This window comes from Scardinius erythrophthalmus (genome assembly GCF_964197995.2).
Source record: "Scardinius erythrophthalmus genome assembly, contig: HAP1_SCAFFOLD_646, whole genome shotgun sequence".
In the NCBI taxonomy this organism is placed as follows: Eukaryota; Metazoa; Chordata; class Actinopteri; order Cypriniformes; family Leuciscidae; genus Scardinius; species Scardinius erythrophthalmus.
In genome coordinates, this window is record NW_028295975.1 from 10,252 (window position 1) to 25,051 (window position 14,800).

Genomic DNA, 14,800 nt, shown 5'->3' on the forward strand with positions numbered 1-14,800 from the left:
ATTATTAGGCTGCATTACATGAATCACGTTACAAAGGCCCATTTTCAGTTCAAAATGTTATAACGTTTAACATTTATAATATAAAACAGTTGTCAAATATGAAATGTTTAGTTTAGGTACTGTACTTACATCTCATCTCGCACTTGACCATGAACACGTGTCGATTTTGGAGTCTCCCTGCTAAAATTCGCACTCAGCCTCTGTGAATATATTTGTTGTTGTTTTTTTTATAACGAGACACATGGATACAGATATTAATCTGAATAATGTTTTTGTAACTTGTTAGGAAGTGTGAATGATCCACAATCTCTTCGAGATGGTAACTATTTAATTTCATCATAATTATCTTACAGTCAGTTTTATTAATTGTCTCCCAAACAGACGTATATGTAAATTTTTTGAATTGCTGTAGTTAGTTATGTCATTAATTTCAAAACAAATTCTGAACAGAAATATACAAGTTATTTGAGAATTTGGAGAGGAGAATCGTACTGAAACTGGACGCAATTCAGGAAAACATCACATCAGCGGTCAGAATGCAGAATATGAGGCAGCCAAACACCTCTGTCTCTGATCTCACAGAGGTGCTAGAGGAACCCTGTAAGACTGTGGAGGAATTAGAAGAGCTGTGTGAGAAGCTAAAGGATGCTGACCTTCGAAAGAAGATGGTAGTGCCACAACACAAGTAACATTACTAACCTGAAATACTAAACAATCCACTCTTGTGATCAATTGCTGTTTTTTGTTGTTTGTAGATTCGTTATCTGTGTCTTCAGAGTGGAGGCACCTTGGGAGATGGAATAAGGAGAATGTTAAAAAAAATTGGAGATAACTCTTTATGGAAACATTACAGCTACAAAGGGAGAAAGGGAAAGCTTAAATTTCAGCAGCTCCTAATTAATGATGTGATCATACGTAAGTTTCAAAACTTGCCACTAATGACTAATAATGTGCCACAATAATTCACAATATTTGGAATGTAAATAAGTTTGTTCATCGTAAATGTATAATTGTAAAATTTGTTAGTTCTCAGTACTTAGCGTTCAGACTCATAGCACTCATTTTGAAAACAAAATGTAATGTTTGAAGCGTTTTAATAGAACTTTCAACATCTATCTGAGTGCAAGTTTTAATAACTGTGATCTCTGTATGTAATCAAGGTGCCTGCAGTAAGGCATATCCACACCAAAAAACCCAGAGTGTGGAGGAAATGATTGCTGTGACCCTGAAACATGCCCCAGATCGTGCAAAAACAGCAACTCAGGCAAGTGCATAGCATTTAATTCTAGCAGTTATAATAGGTTAGATTACATTAGATAGGTACATTGAAACATGACCATATGACAGATTAAAATGTTATCTGATCTAATAAAAAATATACAGGCTGCAAAACAAACTATAATATTTTGTCAATAAAAAACAACTATTACGTTTTTTCATATAAAATGCATTTCAAGACATTTGAAGGATAAGAAATAGCTTTAAAACCATGTCAGCGAGCAGTAGATTATTTGTCAATACCTTATCACCTCTTATGCTATCCATAAGTCCTTATCTTTCTCTCAGTCTTTGCATAGAGCTGAACTTTTTTAATTTACTGAAGGCTACAAATTTTACTATATTAATTCTCAATATGTAAACATTAATTTTTAATCTTTTGCCTAACATGATGAAAACGGCTTCATGTTCCTTGTCCCCTCACAATGACAGTAAACTAATTATTAGGCTGCATTACATGAATCACGTTACAAAGGCCCATTTTCAGTTCAAAATGTTATAACGTTTAACATTTATAATATAAAACAGTTGTCAAATATGAAATGTTTAGTTTAGGTAGGCTACTTACATCTCATCTCGCACTTGACCGTAAACACGTGTCGATTTTGGAGTCTCCCTGCTAAAATTCGCGCTCAGCGTCTGTGAATATAAAAGCCCTCCTACTTTGATTTGATTGGTCATCTCAAATATTTCTGACATTGACGAGCAGTAACAGACCAATGAAGCTCAGTTGAACACGCACACACAAACACACCCTGTCCTCTGTATCTGACGTGTGATTGAATAACGCGCTGATTATAAGATGGGGTTTTTTTCTTTGAAAAAAGAAGTGTAATCAGCAACATTTTAATAATAATAATATCTAACATTTCATAGGAATATTGGTGCATAGCCTAATTTATTTCCATATTCACTTGTTGGGTCTCCCAAAATGGCTGATAAACATGATTTAAGTCTTGATCTCCTCTACAGTGGACATGTATGAAATCAACGCCCTTTGATATTATTGAGATAAAGACTTTCTGAAAGAACAGCTGTTCTGTAACAAAGTCTTTATACCAATAATATCAAATATCATAATAAAAAAATCTATAAATATCATTAGATAGCCTAACTTATATTAGCCTACTTATGATGTCATAAGTAAAACAAGAATAGAGTATATTTAATTAGGTCTAATGTATAGGCCTATATCATGTAGCCTATGTCTGAGTTGCGTGTGTGACAAAGTCGCCATGCAAGCTTAGCTTATGAGTTACATTATGAGCTCATATGTAGAGATCAAGCTGCATGATGTTTGCATTTTCACATAAATGCACAACGATAACATAAACAGATACTAATTACTGTGCTCATTTCGTTATTTCAGGTTAGAAGCCAACAGGAAGAATTTCCATCGGAGTAACCCCGGCCACAGCTGACAACCAGATCCAGACCATGCAGACCCCTCCCCAACAGACACACACACACACACACACACACACACACAGACACAGCGTGCGCGAGCGCAACAGACACAGACACACACACACACACACACACACACAGACACAGCGTGCGCGAGCGCGTACACACACACACACACACACACACACACACACACACACCTTTAGGCTACAATTGTTCAGTTCAAATAAATGTACTTTGTTCCTTACAATTTCTCACGTGTCTTCTTTGGCCGTTTTCTGGTAAAAAGTAAAATAAAAGTAAAATAAAACGAATTAAGCAAAAGTCCCCTAAATGTCCCGAATGACCGCTGTTGGTCCCGTGAACGTCCTCTTGAACGTTCGGAGGACGTCTTTGCGAACGTCCGCGGGACATCAAGCGGACTCCACATGGGGACGTTCGGGGGGACGTTCGCACAGGCCATTTAGGGGACGTTCTGGGGACCTTTTTTTGTTAGCTGGGTAAATGCTTATAGAAATACGAATACAGTTTGATATAAGCTAGCTAGTAAACAATATTGTTTGTTTTGTGGTGCTCTAATAAAGGTTGTATGATCATTGTCAGTTGCTGCACACACAACTGTAACAATGGTCTAATTCAGTGTTTCTCAACTGGGGTGCCGTCTGACGAGAGCAGGGGTGCTGTGTAAAAGTCCTTAATTGTTTTTTTTTTTCTGTCAATAAAAAAAAGTGAATAAGTATATTTAAGTGAATAAATCAATTAATATAGTCTATATGATGAATATCTAATGTCTGAAATAACAAATAAGAAAAAAAAAATCCATCCGCCCCCGCCCTCACTGACTTGTCAGCACGTCAACGTCTGTGTGCGTAACGTTCGCAAGTGTTTTATTATCCTTAACAATTCGCGTGTGATGACGATGCGTGTGTAGTGTAAAATAATATGGACAGATTTGTTAAAAGCAAAGCTCCAGATGCTTCTGTACCATCTACTTCCTCATGCAGCAGTCCAGAGCGGGCCGCTGAAAGCAGCAGTAAGAAGAAGAAAAGACAGTATATCGACAATTACTTGTCATATGGCTTTATCTTTATCAGAGATCCATCATGTCCTCTTCCTCTGTGTCTGGTATGTGGGGAAAAATTGTCGAATGAATCAATGGTTCCTAGCAAACTGAAACGGCATCTGACAAAAAAAATCATCCATCTCTAGTGAGCAAGGATGCAGAATATTTTATTCGACTGAAAATGCAACATGAAAAACGAGGAAATTATGATGAAGAGTAGAAAAGTGTCTGAGAAGGCTTTAAAGGCAAGCTATCTTGTGGCTGAAATTGTAGCTAAATCGAAAAAAACCCACACGCTGAGACTGTAATCTTACCAGCATGCAAAGCCATCGTTAATTCCATGCTAGGCCCACAAGCAGCAAAAGAAATATCAAAGGTTCCCCTGTCAAACAATACAATTTGCAGGCGAATAAATGACATGTCTTCAGACATTGAAAGTGTGGTTTTGGAAAAAATCAGATCAAGCGGCAAATTTTCCTTGCAGCTGGATGAGTCGACTGACATTAGTGGGCACGCACAGCTTCTGCATTAGAGAAACTTTTTTATTTTGTAAATCAATGCCAGACAAAACAACGGGAGAAGAACTATATCGTGTGACAACAGAGTATCTTGAACAAGGGGGGTTGAATTAGAAGAACTGTCACAGTTTGTGTACTGATGATGCCGCTTCCATGACGGGGAGTACAAAGGGCTTCATTAGCAGAGTCAGAGCGCAAAACAAAATGTAGAAACTTTTCTAAGGGTGCCATGACAGAAAAAAGGTTGGGAAACACTGGTCTAATTACATTATTGCAATGTAATTGCAATTAATATAAAATAAAATAATAAAAAATAAATGTAGTTATTAAAATGTTGAACTATATTCATATGAACATTTTATGGTTTAGTAGGGTAGTTACCTGAGTGTCAAAAGTGTTTTTGTTTTTGCCATATTTTATGATTTATTCGTATAACATTGCGAGAAACAGTATTCAGGGCTCGAAATTAACTTTTTTACTTGGTAGCACTGGTGCTCCCAACTTCAAAAAGTTAGGAGCACCAGCAAAAATTCAGGAGCACCCATCAAAAATTTCGGAGCACCACATTTACAAATTATATATTAACAGATTTAATTTCACTGGGGCTTTACTCATCCTGTTGCCAAGGTTTGAAATTTGGTCTTCTGGCTCTATATCATCTCACCCCGATGATATTGGCACGATCTGTCATTTGCATACAATTAATCGCAACTTCGCAACTGCATATGCTATTGAGTTACTAAAATAATCTTTGTCAAATAATGACACCGTTTCCTAACTACACGCGACGCGACGACACGCGATAAAAGGTATCTTTTCCATGTTAATCAGAGTTTTTGTCCTAACCAGGCACGACGGCAACACGCGACGTTTCTAATTTAGAAACGGTTTCTATTTTTTTGCGACGTCGCGCTGGAACAACAAACACAAAGTGCGGCAATGATAATCTCAGGTACTGTTTATGTGCTTTATTTAATGTTAAAAGCGTGAAATGTGACTTTGAATATCATTTAGTCTAGCTTTGTAGCTGTAAAAGCAACAATGGACATATTTCACCTCAGATCTTGAAATTAAACAAATGGAAACATGAACGTTAAAACTGTGAACAAACAAGTGTATTATTTGACAAAGATTGTTTTAGTAACTCAGTAGCCTATGCATTTTTAAATGGTGTAGCCTAACATTTGTGAATTAGATTGTGTAGCTACTTATCCATTTTCTTGCGAGTGCCGTCAAGTTTACTCTCTAGTGTTGTGCACTTGCCACGAGACTCCGCCCACACGCTGTTCTGATTGGCTGTGATTTTTGATTGACGTTGAGGCGTCTCACAGTCGAGTTGCGTCTAGTGTGGACAGACACACTGCCTGTCGCTGGAATTTGATCGCGTCGCGTGTAGTTAGGACTCGGTGTAAGGCAGGTGTGTGATTATCCCGGCAGACTATTTTATTTATTTTTTTAGCACAATTCACACTCACACTAGGGCAATTCCAGCGTTATGGACGTGACATTTGCAGTCAAAACTTGAATTTTTAATTCTCAGAAAATGCATTTAATACCAATATATTGTAAACATCTGTTTATATTTCCATACTACCTTAATAAAGGAGTCCAGACATTAGAAAAATATCAGTCTACGCATGCGTTTTATATTTAATATGAGGGAAATACACATGCGTTACGGACGTGACAAAAAAAATCTCTAACTTTTTGTTGCCAAAATATTTTTTAGTAATTCTGTGAATTACACTGCGCAAACCAAAAGTAATAGTACCCACCGAATGAAGAAGGGTTGGCTCTCCACAGAACATAAAATATTCATTTTATGTTATTTTTCGTTTTCGCATTTATGAGGAAAAAACAATGTTACGGACGTGACGTTACGGACGTGACCGCTCTCAAAGCGGCACTAAAATACTGCTTAAAACGTTCACAAAGACTTCAAACAGGCATTTAAAACACCAAATATTAAGGATTGGCATTATAAGCAAAAATAATATTCGATGTTTGTTCGAAAATCGTACCTCTCCCCCAACATGCTCACCGGTAAGACGCATTCACTCAAATCCAGCTCCAACATTACATTTGAGTAGGCATTTAGTCTCATATAAATGTTTAAATAAAATAATTGTATTTTTTATTTCATATGTTGATTATATGAAAGGATAACAGCATGAGTAAGATCATAAGATGCAAATATATCGGATACGGACCGTATCATACGGTAGGCTATATCAGTGGGCAGACATGATTTTGACCAATTCTTTAGTTTTTTTTTTTAGTTTTTTTGTAGAAAGCCTTTCTTTTATGTGAATTTCGTTTTGTATAAATTGTATCTTAATTTTAATCAATGTTTCATCAACCAATTGCCTGGATTTTTTTAAATAAGAAGAAAATAGGCTATAGCAGACAATATAATCAGGACACAGAGGCGCCGTCGCGTGAAGTGGAGCGCGCCTCATAAATGAACCGAAACTCCGCGTATAATGTAGGCTACTTGCCTCACATACCTGAGAAATATATCTATAGGACTTCTGAAATGTCTACTTTTAAACTACTTTTAAGTCGTGAGTCAAAACGATTGCAATATCACTGTTATTTTGTCAGCTTGATCGCGGGATTATGATGAATATTCATGTTTTAACCAAGAGGGAAAAACGCGACATCCCGAAGGAAGTATCCTATGGCTATAAGACATATGCTCTTAAAGTTGTACTGTATCATATACTACCTTCTGATATTCATATTTCGTTCTGTAACTGGCAGAGGAAGAGAAGATCCGTTAATGTGCGCTTTATCCGCCGCGCACTGAGGCGCTATACAGAAATATACCACGCCGTATTAAAGAGCGGTCTCTATTGTTTACATTTTGTTATAAAATAGACTGAATTTGAAAGTTGAGACATTTTTTCATATTAAAACTAACAAAGCACAAATATTATTGCGATTATTGGATATGCACTGAATATATGGTAAGCCTGAAACCGATCACAAGTGCATATGATTTGATGTGAAGCGTCCGTAACGGTCACGTCCGTAATGCATTATTATGGTTGTTCAAAGCAAAGTAGTGGAATGAAATGTCGATCCTAGTAAGCATAAACATAGTTTAGCTTTGCATATAAAGTTTCAAGTTATTTGCATTTATAATTGTTATATTATATAAACTTAATCTTTAAAACGTTACGGACGTGACAGAGCACTGAAGCGTCCAGACCTCTTTATTAAAGCCCTTATAAATTCAACAGGCAGTGCTGTTATGACCAAATTAGTATATTTATTTCTCAGGCATGCCTCCATCTTTCAGCAAAATGCTTTATGTTCAAATTAAGTTTTTAAAAGGGGGTCTTTGATACCTCTTTTGAAAGCATGAAATATGGCTGGTTGAAATTAAAATTTTAGCATTGTTGCTCACCTCATATGTGGTGGAAAAACAAGGCAATTTTCTTAAAATTTCTGATACAGCACAATAATACAGTATATTACAGACCTAAATGGACAACTTAAAAGGGGTTTTGATCTTTAGGTAAAAACTTTATTTTTTCAGGGTAAGGATGACCTTTGTGTGGAATTGCCCACTAATTCAGGAGAAAACAAATCTCGGAATGCTCCCGGTGAAACGTCGGTCTTCCGCCCTTTTTCTACCGTGTCAAATGATTTTAAATTAATATGCGCGAGGGAGAGAGAGCAAGACAGCGCTTGTGTTGTTTGAAGACGTGAGAGTGTGCGCGCGCGGCCCTGTCAAGCGCAGCAGTCATTCTATTCTATATCACTCCCCGATCAAAAGGCTTTGGCGGACGCCAAAAAAAATTCAATGCAGGAAAACCCCTGGATTGGACATCTAACGTTGGATAGAAGGATGGTCCGGCCATCGCGTATCAGCGCACATAAGGTACACACTGTGAAGTAATTTGCAAAAGTTTTTTTGAGAAATGGAAACAGGTAGCACCACAACCATTATTTGCACTCGCACAAATGCTCCCAAATATATTTTTAGGTCGCACAGATTAAATTTCAGGAGCATATGCGACCAAAATGGTCGCAATTTCGAGCCTTGAGTATTGTCTTTTAAAGGGTTAGTTCACCCAAAAATGAAAATTCTGTCAGTAATTACTCACCCTCATGTTGTTCCAACCGCGTAAGACCTTCGTTCATCTTCGGAACACAAATTAAGATATTTTTGATTAAATCAGAGCTATGTCTCACTCCTCCATAGGCTGCTATGTGACCGAAACTTGCTGGCCCAGAAAAGTTATTAACCCCCTGAGGTCGGCTGTCGCGCCGGCGCGACAGGCTAGTTTTTTTCCGTATGAGTGCAAAAAAAAATATATATATCAGTGGGGATTTCTTTAAGACTGCAAGGGAAGCTCGGCTTCCCCTATAATGTCAAAAAAATTAATGGTCAAATATGTACTATTGTGTTAACATTTTATTGACTAAAAATGCGTTAGAAAATGTTAATCTCAAAGACGAGTTCGTTCAGAATCAGCTACATACAGCAGGTCGGCTGACTCGATCTCCTTCTCATACATTCCCGTAGCGTCACAGACAGCGCATTTCCCTGTTGAAGCCCAGCGTCCATTGACTTCAATGGGGCTGCTCTGAACTGTTTTTTTCAGCGCTTCGAAACTAGACGGTCATTGGATAAATGCTGCGATTATGTCCCGCCCACGGACGCTCAGCGTCTCTGGGGGTGAATGAGGAGTGGGCTGGCCCGGACTCCGGGCTTCCGCGTGATGATTGGAGGGGCTGCATCTCCTTTTGATTGACAGCGATTTCATACAATAAAAAGTCGCTGCCGCTGAAGCTATTGGAGCTCAGTCCCATCGCGGATTTTTCAAGTGATAGTCAAAAGATAAACTGCTGCTACCTCTTTCTTGGTATTTGCTTGTCGAAATTGCTAGCCATTTTTCATAATACATTTCACACAATTATACATTTATACCTTTATTATATTATTACTTATCCTATTATATTTTTTGTAATATTATTAGTAATAATTAAAACAATAATTATTAAAATAATAAAAAATAGCCTATATATTATTATTATTAGTATTATTATTATTATACTTTATTATATTGTTATTTATACCTTTATTATATTATTACATTTATACAATTATACCTAACTCTGCTGGCCATTGAGAGGACACACTGGTCAAGTCACTGGAAAAGACACCTATAGTTGGAACGATATAGGGTCACAGAGCGTTTTCTTGAAAAGGAACATTGGGCAGAATATACGTATAAATAAATGGACAATTTTTATGATGTAGGCCGAAAATGAGCTTCCCCTCTTTGAAAGACCAGCAGCCGCCACTGATATATATATATATATATATATTAATTTTTATCTTATATGCTTGTGTTATACATCAATCGATCCTGTTTAGTGTGTATTTTTTTTGTGTATGCTCATAATAAAAACAAAGTGTTGTGCTTTTCGCCAAATAAAGAAAAATAAACATGATGCAAGTTCTGCCTACTCTCCGTTAGTGAAGTCAATTCTGAAACGCGTCCGAAAATGAACTGTAACTCAGCGAATACTCAGTCAAACAGGCATACAGTCACACAGGCATGAAGCTTGAATTCTCTTCTTTAAAATGAAGTCATTTTTATAAAAAACAAATATTCACAGTTTATGTAATATGCATGCAAAGAGAGAGATGTCAGTCGTTCTCATCTCAGCTCATTTAGTTTTAATGTGCTCCGCCCACGGAGAGCGCGCGCTATTCAAACGCAAATGTGAGGCGATCCAAACAAACCTGTGAAACGCCCACATCAGCTGGATAACACACACCGCAAGTTCACTTTCAGACTTATGTACTTTACGATGCTGTGAGGAATAATACTATCTTGATAATAATCCTGCAAAAATTTACCTCAGAAGTTCTGGAAGTATCATTTCGAGGAGCAAACGGATCCCGCTGAGGAATTAGGTCAGTTCTGTTTGCTTTGTTCTAATCTGAATGAATGAACGCAAAGATGCGTGCTGTTGTGGAGCTACTACAGCTGGCAAAAATACTGTTTAAATATGTATCGCGTTTCTGTGTATGAATGAATGAACGAACGCACAGATGCGTGCTGTTGTGGAGCTACTACAGCTGGCAAAAATACTTTTTAAATCTGAATCGCGAATACAAAGAAAGATTACACTGGAAATATTGTTACAATTTTAAATGTTGTTGTAATTGTATAACCTTAAAAAAACAAAACAAAAAAAAACATATATATATATATATATATATATATATATTAGTGGTGGGCCGTTATCGGCGTTAACGTGCGATAAAAAAAATATCGCCGTTAATCTATTCTCCAAGTTGGGTTGGGAGCTGGCTCAAGCTACACAAGCTATGATGACGCAATCTACCCGCGGCCGCGAGGAACACCCGGCTGCAACGCATCATATTCGTCGTCATCTTAAGTAAACACGGCTGAAAGTGAAAGCTGGTGTAAAAGATCGGTGCAACATTCATTATTTGGACTTGGTTGAATATATATATATATATATATATATATATATATATATATATATATATATTTATATAAGGATAGATGTAAACAAAATCTTAAAAGGACATTATGAGCCTTCTCTTTAAATAATTTTATTATGCTTTATTAGTGACACATTTGGGAAGAGAATATATTCCAAATCTAAAAAAACATGATGAGAACAATTAACTGCACAATTCCTAGAAATGTTTACCTTGGATATTGTACAATTTGCAAGCAAAATTTGTGGAAAAAAACAAGAAACCAGTTATATATTGTCCTTGCATTCTTGTGGCTGAGTCACACACCTGAATGAAAGGCTCATTACGTATGCAGCCTCATTATGCGGGCCCCATTGACTCCGCAGGTGTGAATCACGCCCACCCGCATATGGCCTTTCCAAACAAAAAGTGTTTTACAAGATTTAAATCAATGTATTGTGTTATGTGAATGATTAGGCAGGATGATTTTCACATAATTTTGAAGAAAAAATTCTAGGCAACGTCATCCATTCGTCAAAAGTCTTATTTACATATATTTAGAATGTGTTTTATGGCCTTATTTCAGAAACTTTAGTTTTTTGTTTTTGAAAAAAACATGCATAAACATTATTCTATCAAAAATACAAACATGTACATGCAAATTGTTCACATATTATGGTAGCCCTGTTTGTGCTAAATAGAGTGAATTTACACCTTTGCCATTAATATGTTTATAAGCAACTGAAAAAAGCACAAATGTCAGGGCATGTCAGAACATCTCAAGGACCCCAAAAACCCCTCAGACCCCAGAGGGTTAAAGAGATCGTTAATATAGTCGGCGTTAATATACATGACTGGCGTCGGCCAATAGTGAGCCTACGTGGTGACGTGTAACACAGACGTGTAACACAGACGTGTAACACAGACGCGCTGCGCAAAAAGACTACGTGAACCAACTAGAGGCCCAGAAAGAAGGAAATGAAAAGTGGAATAAAGTCGTTATTTTTGTTTGTTTTTGCGCACAAAAAGTATTCTCGTCGCTTGATATACTTAAGATTGAGCCACTGGAGTCACTTGGATTATATTAACGATCTCTTTGATGACTTTTCTGGGCCAGCAAGTTTCGGTCACATAGCAGCCTATGGAGGAGTGAGACATAGCTCTGATTTAATCAAAAATATCTTAATTTGTGTTCCGAAGATGAACGAAGGTCTTACGCGGTTGGAACAACATGAGGGTGAGTAATTACTGACAGAATTTTCATTTTTGGGTGAACTAACCCTTTAATATAGTTGTCTTTCAGTATAGTTCAGTATAGGTTTATAGTCATATATCCTGACTCAAATAATGTGTTTCTAACAGCAAACACTCTGAATAAAGTGAGATGATCTGCTGATGATCCTGAATGGCTTGTTGAATGAGCGTTGATAGTCTGAGGTTGCAATTCAAAAGCATAAGGACCCGTCTACTTTCTATTCGCTCTCGCGGTACTTTGATGTCATTTACTGATCGGTCTGTGCAGCGCCGGTTCAAGTCGAACAAGCCTATCATCAGAGAAGCTCCTCCCACTGTAATTCATCATCAGATCAGCTCCTCCCACTGCAATTTTCCATTAAATGCTGTAAATTCCCATCAGCTACAAGTGAAGGCGAGCATCAGAGCATCAGGAAGAGCTGAAATCTGCAAAGACTGAGTTTATTAAAGAGGACAGTGAGAACATGAGTGATCATGATCTGTTTTATTTTACATTTATTTATATATGTTTACAATTTGTAACAGTTTTACCAGAATTTGACCTGAATTTTGTGTATATTTTTTACAAACGTGTATAACAAATAATAATCATTCCAAAATGTACAGATTTACACTAGTCGCTTTACTGCAAACATTTGTGTTCTTTCTCGCAGTGAAATTCACTTGATCTTGTGTTTCTTGTGTCACACTTTACATGTGTGTGAAGTCGACGTTTAGTGTGAAACGGCTCTTAATAATTAAAACATTTTAGTAGTTTTTAACATAACTATATATCAATCTAAAAGTTTGTGTCAAAATATGGCAGTATTGTGTATTTTAATGTTCATTTCATGTTAGATAGTTGTGTCATTGATCAAATATATTTAATAGTTCTCACGACAGAAACAAGGGATTTGTGCCTATAATGTTTACAAAATAATAACTGGAAGATCAGTGAACTTCATTCATGGAAAGTTTTCAGTGACGTATAGTTAATTTATAAAAATACATAAATTATTGTAATATTTTAAAGCAGTTGTCTGTTACATCTGGGATTTTTATCACCATTCACTTCATATTTCTCTCTTTTAATTATTTTGATTATTTAGAAAATTTGAAAATGAGTTTTTCTTTGATTTCAGACCCGATGAAAGGGAACGAGGAGAGTAAAGAACTGAGTGAAGTGAAGAAGGAGAGTGAAGAACTGAGTGAAGTGAAGGAGGAGAGAGAAGAACTGAGTGAAGTGAAGGAGGAGAGAGAAGAACTGAGTGAAGTGAAGGAGGAGAGTGAAGAACTGAGTGAAGTGAAGGAGGAGAGTGAAGAACTGAGTGAAGTGAAGGAGGAGAGTGAAGAACTGAGTGAAGTGGAGGAGGAGAGTGAAGAACTGAGTGAAGTGAAGGAGGAACATCATGTCAAACCTGGAGAAAAACCTTTGAGTCGCTCAAAGACTAAAAATACATTTTTAAAGAAAAGAAGAGCCAATAAATCTTTCACCTGCACTCAGTGTGGGAAGAGTTACACATACAAACAACATCTTGAGTGTCACATGAGAGTTAACATCGGAGAGAAGCCATTCTCATGTGATCAATGTGGGAAGAGTTTCAGTCATTCTTCATCCCTTAATGTTCACATGAGGATCCACACTGGAGAGAAGCTGTTCACATGTGATCAGTGCGGCAAAACATTTCTCTGTACATCACACCTGAAGAGACACCAGAGAGTTCATACGAAGGAGAAGCCACATTCATGTTTTGTGTGTGGAAAGAGTTTTTCACAGCTGCAAACTTTACATAGACATGAGAAAGTTCACACTGGTGTGAGAGAGTACATGTGCTTTGAGTGTGAGAAGACTTTTACTAGAGCTGAACATTTAAAACGGCACCAGAGAATTCACACTGGAGAAAAACCTTACAAGTGTTCACACTGTGACAAGAGATTCAGTCACTCATCATATCTGAAAACCCATGAGAGGATCCACACTGGAGAGAAGCAGCACACGTGTGATCAGTGTGGAAAGAGTTTCTCTTTTAAAACTCAACTGAAGCGACACATGAAGATCCATGCAGTGGAGAAGAGTCTGAGATAACGGTAAGTTGTTCATCTTTATGTGCTGAGCAACAAAAGCTGTTTTTCCACGTTCAGAAAAGGTTCCAGTTGTGTTTCCACTTGAGCTGGTACGGCACGGCACAATTACAAACCGTCCTCGGCCCTGAACTCTCAGCACACTTTGCTAACCGTGCCGAACCGTGATGGTAGTGTGTGTGTGTGTACTAGTAGTGGAAATTTTCATTCTTTCCAGAGAATCATTCATTTTCAGTTCGTTCACCAAAATGATTCGTTCATTGATTCGTTCAGTGACAATTTCTTCATATTACATAAATACGCCAACAGGGGGTGAAAAAGAGTGTCTTATGTGTTTTGTCTTAAGTCAACAAAAATATTTACTTGTAAACAAAAAATATTTGGCTTTATGAAAATGTGTGCCTAATTTATTCATAATAAAATAAGTCGAAATAAGTGGTTCAGATGACCAAAGCACAAGGTTTTCTTCCATAATTAACATTTTAGCTACTCGTCCACAGAGCTACTCGGTTCACTGAGCTGCACATGCGCTGCTAATAGTGGAGGGAGGGATTTCAGTGAACGAGGAATATGAGTCAGTGGATTACGTGAACAAGAATGATTCGTTAACCTAAAAGATTCTTTCAAAAAGAACGATTTGTTCACAAATGTAACATCACTAGTGTGTAGTGACATCGCCACTCAGGATTGGTCACTTGTCTGTTGCATGGTTAAACGATGTTAACCTGTTAAAGGAGAAGTTCA

General features: G+C 37.1%; 1 protein-coding gene across 1 annotated transcript; it reads left to right on the forward strand.

Moving 5' to 3' along the window:
* Window positions 1-287: 287 nt before the first annotated feature.
* On the forward strand, window positions 288-1,264 carry LOC308686682 (uncharacterized protein; the record flags this gene model as incomplete). Its single annotated transcript, XM_081395119.1, has 4 exons — window positions 288-319; window positions 451-668; window positions 756-915; window positions 1,161-1,264. Coding segments are annotated over exons 2-4 (396 nt in total), but the record flags the coding sequence as incomplete, so codon positions are not given.
* Window positions 1,265-14,800: the final 13,536 nt, after the last annotated feature.